Genomic DNA, 17,503 nt, shown 5'->3' on the forward strand with positions numbered 1-17,503 from the left:
GCTGTGACTGGTTAGCTGGGGTGCGGGAGTGGTGTCCTGCCTGGGCCCTGGGCTTGGGGAGTGGCCCCCAGTGCTGACCCAGTCCCCAAGCAGCGAGGCCACTGTGGAGAGGGAGGGACTGAGGAGCCTGGCCTCCGCCGGGTCCTGGTTGGGCCCCCACCTTCCCCGCAGCAGGACAGGGGCTTCTGGTCTTGTAGACCTGGCTTTCCTCACCGTCCAGGGTCAGTGCGGATTTAGGAGAGGGCAGAGCTGGGCCTGCAGCTCCTGGCCCTGCTAGACTGGCCCCTTGGTGGCCACCTGGCCTGGGCCTGGGGCTCTGGGTCTTACGGGACGTCAACAGCCTCCACAGCCACTTCCCTCCCCCAGCACGTGTTTGTCCGCGGCGGGGGCGGGGCGGAAGTGGGTGTGGGCGGGGCTGGAGGAGGGAGTGAGGAACCGGCCCTGGCCTCGCAGGAACCCCACTTGCAGGGGATGTGGCCGGTGCCACACCGCTCAGGGGCAGAAACCACATCCCGCCCTGCCTTCACCGCTCCGGGGCAAGGGCACCGGCGAGGGTGCTGCCGGCCTGGCTTGAGAGCCTGATGCCGACTGATTCGCAGCTGCTGCGGGTGAGCTCTCAGAACCATCCCCCACCCGTCCTCCACCTCCTGGCCTGGCTCTTACCCTTTCCTGCCCTGCTGGTCTCCTCGGTTTCCCCTCACCTCACAAAGGCCATGTCATGGAAAAGCTTGTCATGGGGCGGGGACAGGAAGTCCCTGGGTGGGGACCAGGCCAAGGGCAGCAGATAAAGGCAGGAGCTTGTCCAGAGGTGGCCAGGCACCAGGGTAGAGGAGCGACACAGCCCCGAGGTCAGCAGGAGGGGCCTCTCCTCCCCAACCTGGTGAGTGGACCCTCCCCCATATCTCCAGGGCCCCATTTGTTGGTTGGTTGGTTGGTTGATTCATTCATCCTGTGCTCTGTGCCTGGAGCCTGGAGGCCGCAGCAGGCCTGGCCCTGCTCAGGTGCTGTGATGTCGCTGATACCCTTCTGTCTGGCCAGCTCTTCCTAGATGAGCAATGGGGCAAACCGTGGACGAGGAGCTGGGCAGGAGCTAGGTCGTCCTGGGAGGGGCCCCGAGTCCAGCTAGAGGATGAGCAGCTCCCACAGAAGAAACCAGACCCACGTGTGCTCACGCGTGTGCCGATGGCCACACGGCCCCAGACACACACGGGTGCGCCATGCAGCTCGGGGCCCCCACCTCACTCAGCCACCAGCCTCTGGGGGGTGGCACGGCTTCCTCCCACCTCTCGAGGGTCGGCGGTGGCCTAGGGCCGAGCCCCGCCTGCTCAGGCTGGGGTTCCTCATCAGAGACAGCTCAGAGACGAGGTCACGGCTTAGGGGAGTTCTTGGGCCACTTCCTGCCAGGACCCCAAGGGGTGGTAGGAGTGGGTCACCTTCCAAACAGCCCTGACAGAGGGTCTTCGGGGTGCCGATGGGAGGAAGGGGCAACCCCTCCAGCCCCAGGGAGCCTCCTGGTCCCAGAAACAGGACCAGAATCCAAGGTCCACGGCTGTCCTGGCGACAGGGCTCAGCACAGCCGCTGGAAACATCGGGGGCTTCCCGTTTGGGAAGCAACCTTGGGTGGTGCCCTTTAGGGCCGGAGGAGCCCACCCCCAGGGAAAACCTCTCAGGCTGCGTGGCAGCTGGCACTGATTAGCAGCCCCTGGCGTTGCCTTCCGGGCACCTGGGCTCCTGTGGGCCCAGCAGAGGCCGAGGGCTCGGCGGGTAGCGGGGAAGAAGCTGAGGGTGGGGCTGCAGCCTGCAGCCTCAGCGCCCGGGACAGGACAGGGGGCGGGAGGCAGAGCCGGAGCCCCTCCCTCACTTGTCCAGAAGTTCCTGGGACAGAGGGTGAGGAGCCCAGAGGAGCAACGTGCCTGCTGAGGCGCCATCAGCCATCCGGGCAGTGCCTCCAGGACTGTCCAACCTGAGAATGGTGAGCATCCAGGGACAATCTCAGGTTCGTCAGCCCGCGAGGTGCCGCCCCCTCCCCAGCAGCAGCTGCCAAGGGGCGAGGGGCACGTGCATTCGGGCCGGCCGGCCGAGAGATCTGGGGGGTCGGTACCACCTGGGCAAGGACTCCGCCCGTAATGGTGTCTCCACTGGGCCACCTGGCGTCACGACGCACCCCCGAGACGCCTGTATCCTGGGCCCAGCCTGACGCAGCCCTAAGTGCTCCAGGGTGAGTCCGAGGAAGGGGCACCTGTACAGGTTCCTGGGCCAGGGCCGGGGGCACGAGGCAGCCAGAGATGCTGCAGGCAGCTGGGAGACTTCCAGGCTCTCTGAGGTCAAGCTGAGGGCTTGTGGATAGCAGGAAGGGAGGGGGCCATGGATTCAGATGAGAAGGAACAGGGCAGGGGCAGCAGGTGGGTTTTAGCTGTGCTTCGGTTAGAAGGGTAAGAAAAGGGCAGCTAGCACGGGGTTCACGGGGACCCAGGTCCGTGACCCCGGGATGGGAGCCATGGCGACATCAGCAGCGACACATCCGCTGGGGTGGCCGCACTGCTCGGCGGGCGGGCGGCCTAACTCCCCGCGCGGGGCCCTCTGCGCCCCTGGTCACCGATCGGCTGCCCACCTGGAGGGCCGAGAAACGCCCCAGCGTCACGTGTCTGGGGGTGGACTGGCGCTGGCTTGGACCCTCCTCCCCAGCTGCCACCACTCCCCCGCCCCCGAGTCCCAGCGCGAGCGGGCGGAGTGTCCCGGCCCAGGGCTGCTGGGGGCCACGCGCCGGGCCAGAAAGGGCCGGAGCCCGAGCGGGGAGACGCTGCTCCGCTCGGGCAGGTGACGCCGGGCGCGCCCGGACCCCCCGCCCTCCTCGTGGCCACGGCCCACGCGCCCACGGGCAGGGCTGCCTCGTGGTGCTGCGAGTGGGGCGGAGAAGGGGGGAGGGGAAGGGGGGCGGGAGGTGCGCCTAGGGCCCTGCCCGCACGCTGCGACGCCGACCGCCACTTCAGCCAGGGTCCTGGGACTGGGCACGGGAGGGCCAGGGACATGGGGGGACTTCGGAGTCTCTCCGAAGCGCCATTCGGCCACGCCCGCGGCCCTCGGTTCCCCTAAAGCAGGGCCTGCGGGGGCGGAGGCCCTGCTGCCCGCCACCCTGAATGCGCATCATTAAGGGCTGGTGTCACATTGTCACGTCCTATTTCTCCATAAGTATCCCAGATAGAAAACACTGAAAATACGGAAAAACGTCTGAGGACTCCAATTAACAAGACCACCAACCGCTTGTGTTTAATTCATATGATATATGCTGTACTGAACTTAACTAGACCTAGACGTAGCCACACGGATCAAGAATAAAAACAACCCTGCACTCAACGAACACTCACAGTGATTTAGTGCTGTACAATTTACGTAAATCTTAGAAATCAGTGGTACATGTTATTTATGGACGCTGAGACTGATAGGCACAGGGTTTAAGTCCCAAAACAGAAGTGAGCCGACGTGCCTAGTGGGCCACCTCTGGGCCTGCGAGAGAGGTACAAACGGGTCTTCACTGTCATGTTTTCTTTTGTGGGAAATCTCAATTAAACTACTTCATATTTGTTATGTACAAATAAAGAGTTTCAAGGTGTTTGTCACACAATTCTTAGTATTTTTAGGCTGTTTTGATTTTTTTCAGATCATTTCCGCCAGGCCCTTCGCTAAGACCAAGGACACGGAAGGGAGACCCAGCACCCCCCGCCGAGGGGTCACAAGCACAAGGGGCCATCACCCCCCGGGGCTGTGGAAGGTGGCGCCTGCAGCCGGGACCTGGTGTTTCTGGAGGCACCTGCTCCCTACGGCCCTGCGGGGCCGGGTAGTCAGACCCATGGCCCTCCTGGGATAGGGTGGCCTCTCCCACCTAACGCCAGGGTCCTCAGGGCCTGAGCACCCCGATGTGTGCACAAGGGCACACGTGGTGGACGTGAACCCCATGGACATACACGCCCTGAGGCAGAGATGGCGCCTCCTGCAAGAGCCCAAGAGTGGATGCTTGTCTCAGGTGGGAGACAGACACAAAGGCGCCTGCCTGCACCGCGTCCAGGGGGGCGTGGTGGTGCTCAGGCTGTCCCCTGCTCCTCTCTCCCTGCCGTCCAGGTGATGGGGGGGGGGAGGTAAATCTCAGAACTCCCTGGGGGCCAGGTAGGAGGACGGACCCTGCCTGGGAGATGCCAGAGAGCAGGGCGGGGTCACCAGCAGCTTGGAGATGAACCAGGAAGACGGGGCAGTGGTGTCCAGGCATGAGGACCCGAGCGTGCTCCACGCTGACACCCTGGGTGGGGCAGAGGGACAGGAGCTGGACGCGGCTGGGGCTGCCCAAGGGGCAGAGGGGCTGGCCGGGTGCCCTCTGTGGCAGCCCCTTCCTGACTTTGTGCTGCCAGCTGAGGACAGGCCCGTCCTGGAGCTGCAGCCCCGCTCAGCCGGCCAGACAGCTGGCTCACGGGCAGCGGGAGGGAGGCGCCGCTGTCCGAGGGTGGCAGGGACGGTTCTGGCCACTGGCTTGCTGGCCGTGTCCCAGGAGGGCTCCAGGACCCACAGTCCAAGCTGCCCTTGGCGTGTGGCTCTCCCAGCTCACACGTTCCTTCCTTCACCCCAGTCGTGGTGCTTAGAAAACGGAGGGGAGTCTTTCCACACTCGGACCAGGCAGAAGCTAGTGAGGTCCCAGCCCCGAGGACTCAGGAGGGCCGCCGAGGTCAGCTGCCCCCAGAGTGCAAGACTGCCCCGAACCAGCATTACGTAGGGATCATTAAATAAAACATACACCCGGTCTGCAGTGAAAACATTTATTTTTTACAAGTTATCTTTATTATAGGGTCAACATTCAGACATAAGAGACCATCACCATGGGAAACCACCGTGACCCTCCAGCCCAGCCCCAGGTGTGTGCGTGGGCTCAGGGCAGAGGTCGGTCCCAGCAGCAGGACACAGCAGCACACGGACGATCGCAGTCCACGCGCCTGCGTTAGCGTCTAACCACGACGCACACACGTTTCAGTGTAAACTGCTCCCCTCGCCCCCACCCTGAAACACCCTTATTTCCAGGGAGACAAAATCACCAAAAGCTGCTGCCCACAGGACCCCAGGCCCAGCCGCTTCCTCCCCCGGGGACCCTCCAGGGTGGATCTGGGGTCAGAACAGAGACCCCCTTTGAATGTGGCTTTGTCACTGATTGTATCTGATGCTTAGAAAATTGGTTTTAATGTTTCAGGGGAGGGAGGGGTTTCCAGCCGCTCACCTCTGGGTCAGGTGAGCCCCCAGGTATGGGTGTGACCTTGGTAGCCCTGCACCCTACCCTGGAGGAGCCGACACCGGCAGCGCTCGGGCGCCTGGCCCGCCGTCCACACTGATTCCAGGGACACAACAGGGCCGGTGTTTCCTTCTGTGCCCCTGGCAGAGGAGCTCGCCCAGACCCCCTGCTCCTGCCCCGACTCATCAAGAAACCAGAGGCTGTTTTGGAGCCCGCTTTTATTGTACTGTCGCTTTGCCCCGGACGGCGGCACTCACGCCGCTGGGTGATATATACATATACACATATGTACACACACTGCCCACACCTACAGCAGAGACGACGCCAACCGTGCTTGAAAGGACAGTAAAAATGTAGCTTTTGCCAATTCCACAGGAGAAGGAGTCACAACCAAAATAGCGAAACAGGTGAGTCCTGTGTCACATGGGCTCACAGCTCAGAACGCTGGGAGAGGAATGAGACCAGTCACTTTTTCACGCCCCTCACCACCACCACCCCGCCGCCCCGCGCTGTCCCCCTGGCGGGATGTGCTGAGAGCCAGGGAAGGACGGACGGGGCCCCTGGGCTCTGCCCCCGCAGAGCCTGGCTCCTCCAGGGAGAGTCCACGATCCAGTGCCCGCCCCCTCACAGGTGGTCTCACACCAGGTGCCACGGACGCTGCCCGTCTCCCCGGTGGGCACTGCACAAGCTCCCCTGGAACAGACCGCCCGAGGTTAGAATACGCCAGACGGTCCCGGCAGGGCCCCTCGCTGAGCAGGAGCCCTGTGGGCACAGCACGCCTAAAGGGGCCCCAGCGGTGCTGGCTGCTCGACTCATCAGAGAAGTAGGAAAGCTCACGCACGAGTGGTAACGTCTACAGCAGTTTGAAAACAGAAAAACGCCCAGAAAAGACAAGAGACCACATCACCAAGCGAAAACAGAAATCTACGTGCCGGCAGCTCCCGCCTGCACCCTGCAGCCTCTCCCACGCTCCCTGCTGCAGGCCACAGGCGGGCAGTGCTGCCAGAGCCTCAGGGCACCCAGCACTGGCCTCGGCGGCCCTGGAGCGAGGGCCGAGGTGCTCCTGTTCCCACCACAGCAGGCAGAGGGCTGTCCCCCCCAAGCACATGAACAGGGGGCCCTCCAGACACAACACCCTGCTCACCAGGGAAGCAGACGGGCCGGCCACACAAGGAAAAGGGAAATGCAACCAGGGACCTAGGTCTGCAGTCAGGGGGAGGGCCTGAAAGCACAGACAGGGAAGACTTTGAAAGGGCTTCTGCCTCCAACTCAACGAAGTGGACGTGCTTCAGGGTCAGGGTCAGGGTCGGTGAGGGGGGCGTGGTCCAGACCCCGCGCCTGGCCCCTAGGGTCCCCAGCCCTCCGGCGAGTCATCACCATCACGATTTATTTAGTTTTTACAAATTCTACAGGAGACCGGGTTCAACGAACTTCCGAACCTGCCCCTCTGGCCTCCAGGGGAGCATCACTTTTCTAGCGGATGATCAGTGAGGTTCGGGAACCAAAAGACACCCGGCAGGGACTCGCCCTGACCTGTGTGATGGGCCTCGGAGTCTTCTGCCCGCGAAGCGATGACACAGTCGCTGTGGAAGGGGCGGCTGCCTACCTGAAGTCCAACCTCTGGACTTCGTGCTTGGCCACTCCGGGGAAAAAGAACTCATTTCCTAAGTTATTTCCAGAAACATCAGGAAGGCCGACTAGGGCCCGCTCTCAGGCTGAATTCTTGCTGGCCTGGAATTGGCACCTAAGACTGTCCTAGTGTCTGGCCTCCGCCCTGTTCCAGGGTAGGTCAAACAATGGATTTCTTGTCCTTTTGAGAGGTCGGATTTCAGCAGATGGTTTCTCATTTAACATCAGTGCAGATCTCCCCTCTTGCTGAACATCTTCGTGATTGTTTTCAAGGGCAAAACCCCAGACAAAACGGAACCCACAAGCGCCCGCGGACCTGGTGCCTGCAGAGCTGGCTGCTCACCGCACACAGCACTGTGAAGGCAACGGGCAAGCTGGGGCCTGGGCGGGGTGGGGGGTGGGGGAATCAGTGGCTCGGGAAGGTATCCTGGTGCGTCCGGCTTCCTTGCTTGCAGCCCCCTGCCCCACGGCCTTCCCTACTGGACATCCCGGAGGAGCCCAGCAGTCGTGAGGTGCATGATGGGAAACCCGACCCACGAGGGCCACACAGGTCCCGGGGCAGGTGCTGGTCTGGCACGGGAGCAGCACAGCCACGTCTCCAAGTCCTCAGAGCAGGGGCCACCCACAGGCCCGGACGCGGACAAGACAGACTGGCTTCCAACAGCCCACAGACGGTGCACGGACAGAGGTGAGCAGGGCTTCCGTGGTCTGGCTGCGGGCTAACGAGCCCAAGGGCACCAGGGCCACTTGGGGACCCAACCCTCTGCCCAGAGTGTGCCTTTGGTCCAGCTGGTCCTTTCTCCGTGAGCCCGACGTCTCTAGCTCTGCCCACACCATCGACGACGGCCGAAGGGAGCAGCCAGAGGAAAGCGGGTGGGTGAGAGCTCTGGGAAGCACAGAGGGCAGGGCTGTGCAGCCCACTAGCCACCGGCAGCCGGCACTCTCAGCCCCGCTGACCACCATAATTGGGCCACTGCTGCCATGTGAGGTTCTCAGAGGTTCAAAAAGCATTACCAAGAGGCCAGGCGGGCCTGAAGGAATGTGGAGGACGATGCAGGGAAGGGGAGAGTGGAGGCTGCGGCCTGGGGACGCGTGGGAATGTCCCCACCCCGGGAGGGAGCACACTCGAAGCACGGGGGCCTCGGGTCAGACACGGGAAACAACTGCCACAGGCTAAGGAGACGAGGTGAACGGGTCCCGCACAGACTGTCCTCGGTACGAATGCCACAGAAATGCCCCGGCGCTGGGCGAGTGGGTCCAGCTCCTTCCTGGCAGGCTTAGTCCAGAGGCCCTGCCTGTGGCCACACGGTTGGCAGGCAGGGGCCAGGTAGCAGACCCCACGGCTCCAGCCAGGCAGCACCTGCCTCAGGCCCCCATGGGCACCGGGAACGGAGCGCCCATCCCGCCCGGGCCCGCCTGACCGCGAGGGACCACACGGGCCGTCCAACCGCTGCGTGGACCTGCCCGAGAGCCCCGAGGCGGCCCCACGTCCGGGGAGCGTGGCCTGGCCACGACACGCTCACGACACAGACAGACACGGAACGTAACCCCGCACATGCTATTAAAAAAGGAAACAACAGAAGAAGAAGACCGTAGCTAAACTGCTTTAAACACTGCATGCTACGCACGTCGTGTCAGGGATCGGCGGGTGGGCGGGCACAGAGGCGGGCTGGCGCTGCCCTCCCGGCGCCAGGGCGGCTCCCGCCCCACCTCTGGGACTACAGTCCATGATTCTAAGGTCGAGTGGCTGGGTGCTGACTGACCCTCGAATCACAGCTTCTCCTGAATTTAGTTGAACCCATCAGTGTGATAGCTGGGGTGGGAGTCGGCTGTGAGCTGGGTGGTCTCCGTGGCGGATGCCGGCTGGACGACGATCGGCGTGTCGGCGGCCTCTGCAAGCAAGCGACGCGTGGCCTCAGGTCGGGCCGGTGGGCCTCTCGGCCCCCGACACCGTCTCTGGGCGACACGCTCGGCCACCTGGTGGCTGGACCGGGGTCGGAGGTCTTAAGACAAGCGCCGAGGGCGGGGCGAGGCTGCCAGGACCTCCGCGCCATGCGACCTTCCTCAACGGCCTCGGCCCTCCCCGCCTACTCAGCCACCACAGTCCGTGGCGGGGACAGCCCTCCGCGCCTGCTTTACCTCCGGCGTCCACGTTCACACCTCAACCGTCCCGCCGCCACCACAAACACTCCCGCACAGTGTCAGTGCCCTCCTGTTTGACGAGACAGGGCGACACGTTCAGGGCCCGCTCCGGCCCCGCCCCGCGCGCACGCCCGGGCGGCGGGCACACTCACCCCTCTCGTCGGACTGCAGCTGCGCTTCCAGGTCCTCAGGGGACACGTAGAACTCGGTCTCCTCGCCCTCCGGCGCCTTGGGCTTGCACTTCCCGCAGCAGCAGTTGAAGCAGCAGCAGAGGCAGCAGCAGCAGTAGCAGCAGGTGAGGAGCCCGCAGAACACGAACAGGGCCTGGGGGAGGCAGGGGGGGCGTGGCTGTGCGGCGAGGCCGGGACGCAGCTCTCCCCCTGCCCCCCCACCTAGGGTCGCAGAGAGGTCCTCACACCAGCAGCGGACTCTTTTCCAGATCAAGGAGAATAAAGCAAGCACTGAACACGGGAAGACAGGAGGGCAGGAAGGAGGAGACCAGCTGCGTAAAGAAGGGTAACTTCTGAGAGGGAAGGAGGACTGACTGGCTGCTGCCAGACCGGCTTCTGACCGCTCAGCGCCCTGCAGTGAGCCGCACCCTCGGGCCTTACACGACAGATGCTTTGGATAGAATCAGGAAACCAAGTAATGTTACAATATAAAACAATAATATTTTTTTCAGACGTTTCTCAAGCTAGATATTTCTAACAAGTCTTCCCTAATCACAAAAATAAATCTATCCACAAAGTGATGAAACAGTTCGTTTCCTATTTCTCGTTCTGTGCGCTCGGGCTGGACGCAGGCAGGCCACAGGCCAGCTACAATCCGCCGGGACCGGGCCTTCGCCCGTATCTGTGGGGATGAGGAGCCCGCCATGCGCCCAGGTCCACCTGGCGGGATGCGAGTGTGGGAGCTGCGCCCTCACCTTGGCCCACCAGCTGGAGAGCACGAAGTAGGTGTTCACGTTCTCCTCCCCAAACTGCTCGGCCACGTAGAGCCCCAGCGAGCCGTACTTGTCGTAGATGTTTCTTTTCGTGGAGTCTGTCAGGATGGCGTGGGCGTTGTTGATCTCCTTAAACTTGTCTGCGGCCTCTGGGTTATCTGGGTTCTTGTCAGGGTGATATTTCAAGGCCAGCTTCCTGCAAGCCAAAACCATCCGTTGGTCTCACGCCTCACGCTCATCCACCTGACGGAGGCCGGCGGAGGAACGTCCGCCTGTCACCGCCTCCCTTTCCAACCGGCCACAGAACCAGAGAACGCCAGGCTCAGCAGAAATCTCGGCAACTGTCTCAGGGCAAACCTCCCGTCCTGAACCATCCACAGAGCAGCAAGTGCACGGTGAGAGCTGAGCTGCGGGCAAGAACTTCCAGCCCCGCTGCTGCCCTCTAGCGTCCTGACTGTACCTTTGCCAAGTGGAGGGAAGGCAAGGAGCTGCAGCAAAGGCGTTTTATTGTACTGATAAGGAGATAAGCTGAAAACACAGAGGGCTGTGTCGACTGTCTGCACCGACGACAGTGTGGGTCTCTGACGGCCGCTCAGTGACACCGTGCAGGAGGGGCAAGCCCAGCCACACGGGAAGGCCACCCCGGGGTGTGGAGGCCCTGCCATCACAGCTCAGCACATCCAAAACTGCCCCCCGAGCCGTCTGTTCCAGGGTGGGGAGTACACATGACCCACAAACTATTTTTTTGTTGCCAAGCAAACATCAAGGTAATAACTGTAAGCTATAAGGGGACACACTACACACACAAAGATGCAATGGAACGGCTACCAGTGAAACAGTGCGTAGGCCGGGGAAACACATGCAGATAAAAGACAGGAGGGGCGGGAGCCGCCCGCCCAGGCCCAGGCCGCTTACCGGTAGGACTTCTTAATGTCATCTGAAGTCGCATTCTTGTCCAGGCCCAGAACGTGGTACAGGGACTCCCCAGAGGTAGACAGTGAGCGCTGTCTCTGGTCCGCCATGGCAGGCTAGTCTACAAGGAGAACGCAGAGAAAACATCAAAAAGCACAGATAAAAATTCCAAGCGCAGAGCTCATGGACTTGATTCCATTTGACTATTTTAAGCAAAAAAAATCACAGCACTTTGTAGGGGTCACAACGTCCACCAATATGACACACTCAACTATAGCAGGAAGGAGGTGTGGTCCCACATGGTGGTTAAGGGGCAGTTTCTAACTGTGCTACACTACTGTCACCCTAAGTAGACTGTAAAAACTTTAAGTGTGTTTACTGTAATCCCTTGGGCAACCTCTAAATAAAGACGTAACGAGGCAAAGCTAGAAAGCTGAAGGGAAAATGAAAATGAATCTCTATGGACTAAAAACTCCATTAAGAGGAAGAGATTGTCAAAATGCATAAAAAATGCAAGACCCAACTAGACACTGTCTGCGAGAGACACTTTAAAAACAGAGTCTCAAAATACATGAAGCAAGTGCTGACTGCAATAAGGGGAGAAGCAGACAACTTGAGTCACAAAAATCTTAACACCCCTCTCTCAGACACCGACAGGACACACACACAATCAGGAAAAATACCGACGATCTAAAGAACACCATCAACCACCGTGACCCAGTCACCTCCATGACACCCACATCCACAGAACTTACACTTCTAAAAAATCACCAAGACATACCACATGATGGGCCTTAAAACAAGTTTTAACAAATGTAAGTGGACTGAAATCATACACAGTATGTCCCCAACCCTAACGGATTAGAGACACAAAAGGAAAATATCTATGAAGACCTCAAGTGTTTTAAATACTAAAATGATACACTTCTAAATAACATGCAGTTCAAAGAAAAGAGGACGGACAGAATTTCTAAACTCATTACTGATCTAATAATCTGTATGTGATCATAGGCTACTACTTAAAAATAAGTTCATATATTCATAGTTGCCAAAACTCAGAAGCAACCAGGATGCCCTTCAGCAGGTGATGGATAAATAAACTGTGGTCCATCCCGACAGTGGAACATTATTCAGCAAACTTGTGTTTTCCATGAAAAGACATGGAGGAACCTTAAATGCATTTAAGTGAAAGAAGCCAACCTGAAAAAGCTACAGACTATATGATTCCAACTCTGACCTTCTGGAAAAGACAAAACTATGGAGACAGTAAAAAGATCAGTGTTTGCCAGGGGTTGGGAGAGGGAGGGAGGAACAGGCAGAGAGAGCACAGGGGATTTTCAGGGCAGTGAAACTCTTCTGGTACTACAATTGCAGATACATGTCACTATACCTTTGAAAAACCCCACAGAATGTGCAACACCGAGAGTGAGCCCTGATGTAAACTACAGACTTGAGTTACTCTGTATCAGTGCTGGAGCATCACTCAAAACCATGTGCCACACCAATGCTAATAAACTGTAGGATTGGGGCGCCCAGGCGGTCCAAGGGAACTCTCTGTACATTCTCCTCAATTTCTGTGTAAACCTAAAACTGCCTTAAACAATTGTTCTGCTACCCTCAGAGACTGAGATTACAATAAGCTGTGGAGAAAAAGGAGCACACAAGGAGAAGACAGTCTCTGGAAATCCCTGTCTGAGCACTGAAGTTGTCAACGAGGCAGACGGGTACAACGATACGCCTGAAACGGCTGAAGGCCAGAGCACAGAGAAGGCACAATTCAGGAAGCGTCTGAACAGAACCAGCCCAGAGAAAACAGAAAATGAGAAAACCTGTCAGGCAGGAATCTGAAAGGCAAAGAATACAGACAACTGAGAAAAAACAGTCAATTGAAAACAAAACTAGAGCCGAAAGAAAACACAAGCGTGCAAACTGAGGCCCCGTCAGGTAGAGCACCAGGGCCATACTTCAACATCCTGGGCGCTAAGAACGTCCCCAAACAAAACACGTTTCGAATTCTAAGGAGAAAGGAGTTTCACCTTAGGATTCCACTATCAACAAAGTGTAAAGTCAGAAGAACGTATAAACGCAGAGTCTGGGAAAAGTACTGCCTGCGCATCTTCAATGAGACAATGATCTGAGGAGTATTTCAACAAAATGTGGAAGGAAATCAAGAAACAGGAAAAGATGTGATAAGAGGAGTGGTGGTGTCCCGGCCCGCAGGGGACTGGCCCAGGAGTGCCCCCTCCTGCAGGTGGCATGGTCACTTCTGATCAGGACACACACATGAACTCCCTCCAGACTGGGTTCCGCAGGGGCTGGGCTCCCCCGGCCCCCTGTAGCCTCACGACGCAGGCACTCCAACGGTTACGTCACACACCGAGAGACAGATACACAGAGAGGTGAAGTCAGGAGCTGAACCCAAACCGAAGGGCGTGGCCTCTTGGCTGAGGGACACCAGGTCAGCCACCCTGGCGTGAAGCATAAGGGATGGTGGTGTACAGCTGAGGGCAGGAAATTAAACATGCCTCACTTCACTCCCAGAGATGGTGGGCTTTGGAATCGGGGTGTGAGGACTCTACAGCCCAGTTCTGACAGCTTCCAGCTGCTTGGCGTGGCCGAGTCGCTGCCGTGCTTGGAGCCTCCCTCCTCACCTGGATGGACACAAGGACCCCCCTACCCCCAACCCCATGGCAGGGCTGCACAGAACCCAGGGACCCTCAGTGATGCTGATGACGGAACGTATTCTCGTCAAGTCTCCATTACTGGGAATTCTGTCCATTTACTCCACAACAGAAGTACCGTGACTTCGTCAAGCTTAATTACCACTTGGCTAAGTAATTTTTTTGGTCCTTAGGTACTGTTATGGAAAATATAACTCTGACAAATTATTTTGTATTCTCAGTTACTCAGTACCTACTAAATAGCGCTTTTAGAGCCCATCCACAGGAAAATATCAATAAATACTTTTGTATCTGCTTATAGAAGTAACTATATGATTATCTGAGACATCTAGAGGCAGTCAGCTACTTAATTTGACTAAAAAGAATTCCTTGTGGAACTTCAGCATTTAAGTCATGATTCTCCAGCACCGCTTACACCAGAGATCACAGACGTTCTTGCAACAAGGGGCAACATTTCCTAGTCTAGGACAGAACCACCCTCAGAAAAATCAGCACACACCTGGCTTAGTTACTGGGTAAGCTAGTCACTGTGGTTCATCACCTGCTTGTTCACAGGTACAGACAGATCACTGACTTTCAAAACCTTAGAATTAATTTTCTTTTCTTTTTTTTTTTCTTTTTTTTTTTTTTGCGGTACGCGGGCCTCTCACTGTTGTGGCTTCTCCGGTTGTGGAGCACAGGCTCCGGACGCGCAGGCTCAGCGGCCATGGCTCACGGGCCCAGCCGCTCCGCGGCATGTGGGATCTTCCTGGACCGGGGCACGAACCCGCGTCCCCTGCATCGGCAGGCAGACTCTCAACCACTGCGCCACCAGGGAAGCCCCTTTTCCGTTTTTTTGTTGTTGTTTTCTACTGCTGAGTTTTAAGAATGCTTTGTATATTTTGTTATATTTTTAAATTTTTATTTATTTATTTATTTTTGGCTGCGTTGGGTCTTCACTGCTGTGCGTGGGCTTTCTCTAGTTGTGACGAGAGGGGGCTGCTCTTTGTTGCGGTGCGCAGGCTTCTCATTGAGGTGGCTTCTCTTGTCGCAGAGCACAGGCTCTAGAGCACAGGCTCAATAGTTGTGGCTTGCGGGCTCTAGAGCACAGGCTCAGTAGTTGTGGCGCACGGGCTTAGTTGCTCCGTGGCATGTGGGATCTTCCCGGAGCAGGGCTTGAACCCGTGTCCCCTGCACTGGCAGGCGGATTCTTAACCACTGCGCCAGCAGGGAAGTCCCAGAATTAATTTTCTTAGTTTCAGTGAACTGCCAGCAACTATGACCAAACTTTAAAGGCCAATACTTGTTTAGTAATAAACATATCTCCTCAATCCCAGGGATTAAAAATCAGGTTCCGCATTCCCAGCCCTTAGTGCCCGGCAGCTTTCCCTCCCCCACCAGGTGTGTCGCGACCCGGTGACACTCAGTGCCAGGACGTGGTGGAGCAACGCAGGGCATTCTGCCTGGACGCTGACACCATCAGGCAAGGTCTCCCCACACAGAGGAACAGGTTAATGCTCATGTGGATTCAAGAACATATGGAACGAAGAGTTTCCAGAAAACACGACTTGGTGATAAAATCCAGCCAGTGAAGATGTGAACCGGAGGGAAGTCATCAAAAATGGAAGCCGGGGCAACAGGTCTGCAGGCAGGCGACAAACCCACAGAAATGCAAGATCCCGACTGAGGAGCGGCAGGAGCCCCAGCAACAAACCCACCGCAAACCTCCTGCCCCGACGGCGGGTCAGGGCACAGGCGGGCCAAGCGCGTGCAGCCCCACGGCCCCAGGCACACGGGTGCCCCTGGTTAAGGGGGCAGGTCTGCTGTGGTGAGCGAGCAGCAGTTTTATTAGTATCACCGTGATCTTTTGTTTGCCAAATTCGAGGGAAACTGGAACAAATGCTTCTATTTAAAAGACGATGTGGGGGCTTCCCTGGTGGCGCAGTGGTTAAGAATCCGCCTGACAGTGCAGGGAACACGGGTTCGAGCCCTGGTCTGGGAAGATCCCATGTGCCGCGGAGCAACTAAGCCCATGTGCCACGACTACTGAGCCTACACGCCACAACTACTGAAGCCCATGCGCCTAGAGCCCGTGCTCCACAAGAGAAGCCCTGCTCGCTACAACTAGAGAAAGCCTGCACGCAGCAACAAAGACCCAATGCAGGCAAAAAATATAAATAAATAAATAATAAATTTTTTAAAGTAATAACAATAAAATAAAAGACGACGTGAATATCTTCGGAAGGTAAGTATCCGGTAATCTGGTTGTTTCTGGGAAGAACCAGGAAGCAGAGGTTAAAAGACTTATTCTTTGTTGTCTATCATATCTTTACCTATTCCCATACTATCATTTGATTTTTAAAATCATGTTCTTCTGTAGCCTTTTCTGCACTGCATGAACTTTTTATAAATCTATGTATGTATCTTTTTTATAAGAACTACAAAGTTGTCGTTCTCCTTGTGCTTCCAGATGCATGTCTGCCCCCCTAGAGGCTCTGTCACAAGTCACTTCCAGGACACACGACTTCAGCAGGTGGGACTGTCAGGGGTACTGAGAATCCAGCCGTCCTGGCCAACAAGGTCCTTTAGCCCAGGACTGTGGCCCACACTCCCGCGCACTAACTTCCCTCCCACAGCCAGCAAGTCTCCAACAGTCCCCACAGAATCCCGTCTCGTCAGAGTTCAAGAGCAAGCTGTCCATCTGGGGATCTGTTCTGGCTGCTAGCCAATCAAAGGGACCTTAACGGAGGAGCCAGCCAACCAGGGTCTAGTCAACTCCAAATTCTCCTAAGAACCAGCAAACCAGCCAATCCTCACGTGGACTCCCTCCAACCCAACTGTCAATCATTAGAGTCTTTTGACATCACAAACAGTAAGAGTGAGAGACTAAATAAACTTCCTTATATTTTAGTGAAATCACTGACAGCACAGAGATGGACGGTCTGGACAGCTCGAGCCTAATTTAATTATGTCTAAGCCAAGAAGTCAAACACCAGAAAACAGCAAGCTGGGGACAGTAAAAGTCAGCACAGACTTTAACACCAAGACTTACTTTGGTGCTATTCGTCAGAGTATTATTACTCTAGAAGCAGGTGTGCAAGCTTTTTCGTAAAGGGCAAGACAGTAATATTTCAGTCTTGTGGGCCATACAGACAGTCTCCGTGTCCCGAGTGCTCAGCTCTGCCTTTGGCTTAACTACAGTAGCGGGCACAACCCTTGCCCCAGGGGTCAAGTAATGGCTCTCTCGTGAATTGTTCCAGGGAAGCTGGGTGTGGTGAACAGGCACTTACATTTGTGTGCTGTGGGCAAGTGTCGGCTTAGTTACTGTGACTCTTTTTCGGTCCTCAAAGTTAACTTTGCACAAATACAAAATGAAGACATGGGCAAGAAATGTTGTGAATATGCATTTCTAATCAAGATGGCAAAATCCAAAGAAATTTGTTGCAACGTGAAGCAATGAGGCCAGAGAGGAGCAACAGCACGCACCCCGAAAAGCTGCTGGAAGAGCTGTGGACGAGGTGACGGCATTTCTGACGTAAACCACCCAGAGAGCTCAATGTCGTCCCCCGCCAGCCACTCTTCTTACTTCAGATCATGGCTGAAGCACCACTAGCTCTGGCTTCCGAGGGTTTTCCCAACCGGAATCTTAGGTTCCCATGTAATACGGAACAATGACCCTGATAATATCTTCATACCAAAGAACAGAGAAATGAGATCCCTTACTTTGTGAGTTTCTCCACGGAGCCGAGGAGAGCCCGCTGACTGCATCAGATACAAACTGTCCCCGAGGAAGACGCCCCCCTCCTGTCACCGCTGGCGGGTATGGATTCCAGCACAGCGACGGTGCAACCCTACACCCAAGCAATAAAGACACTCTCAGTGTGCTTTGCTGGGGCTCCAACGACGATGACTGTTCACAGGACACGTGTCTGTCTCAAAGGGCGTTTACCT

At 57.0% G+C, this 17,503-nt stretch overlaps 1 protein-coding gene across 4 annotated transcripts in view; it reads right to left on the reverse strand.

Moving 5' to 3' along the window:
• Window positions 1-4,788: 4,788 nt before the first annotated feature.
• The window catches only part of DNAJC5 (DnaJ heat shock protein family (Hsp40) member C5), a 31,918-nt gene continuing 19,203 nt past the window's right edge, over window positions 4,789-17,503 (reverse strand). For 3 of the 4 annotated variants that reach the window (XM_067012080.1, XM_059036585.2, XM_067012078.1), the window contains exons 2-5: window positions 10,896-11,013; window positions 9,963-10,176; window positions 9,190-9,361; window positions 4,789-8,787 (exon numbers count right to left, since the gene is read on the reverse strand). In XM_067012080.1, coding sequence (XP_066868181.1) covers window positions 8,684-8,787; window positions 9,190-9,361; window positions 9,963-10,176; window positions 10,896-11,002 — 597 coding nt within the window. In that variant the 5' untranslated portion in view covers window positions 11,003-11,013 and the 3' untranslated portion in view covers window positions 4,789-8,683. Of the gene's footprint in view, window positions 8,788-9,034; window positions 9,108-9,189; window positions 9,362-9,962; window positions 10,177-10,895; window positions 11,014-17,503 lie in introns of all 4 variants that reach the window. The other variant, XR_010836321.1, reaches the window with a different exon arrangement.

The sequence above is a fragment of the Kogia breviceps genome, chromosome 14 (assembly GCF_026419965.1).
Source record: "Kogia breviceps isolate mKogBre1 chromosome 14, mKogBre1 haplotype 1, whole genome shotgun sequence".
Classification (NCBI taxonomy): Eukaryota; Metazoa; Chordata; class Mammalia; order Artiodactyla; family Physeteridae; genus Kogia; species Kogia breviceps.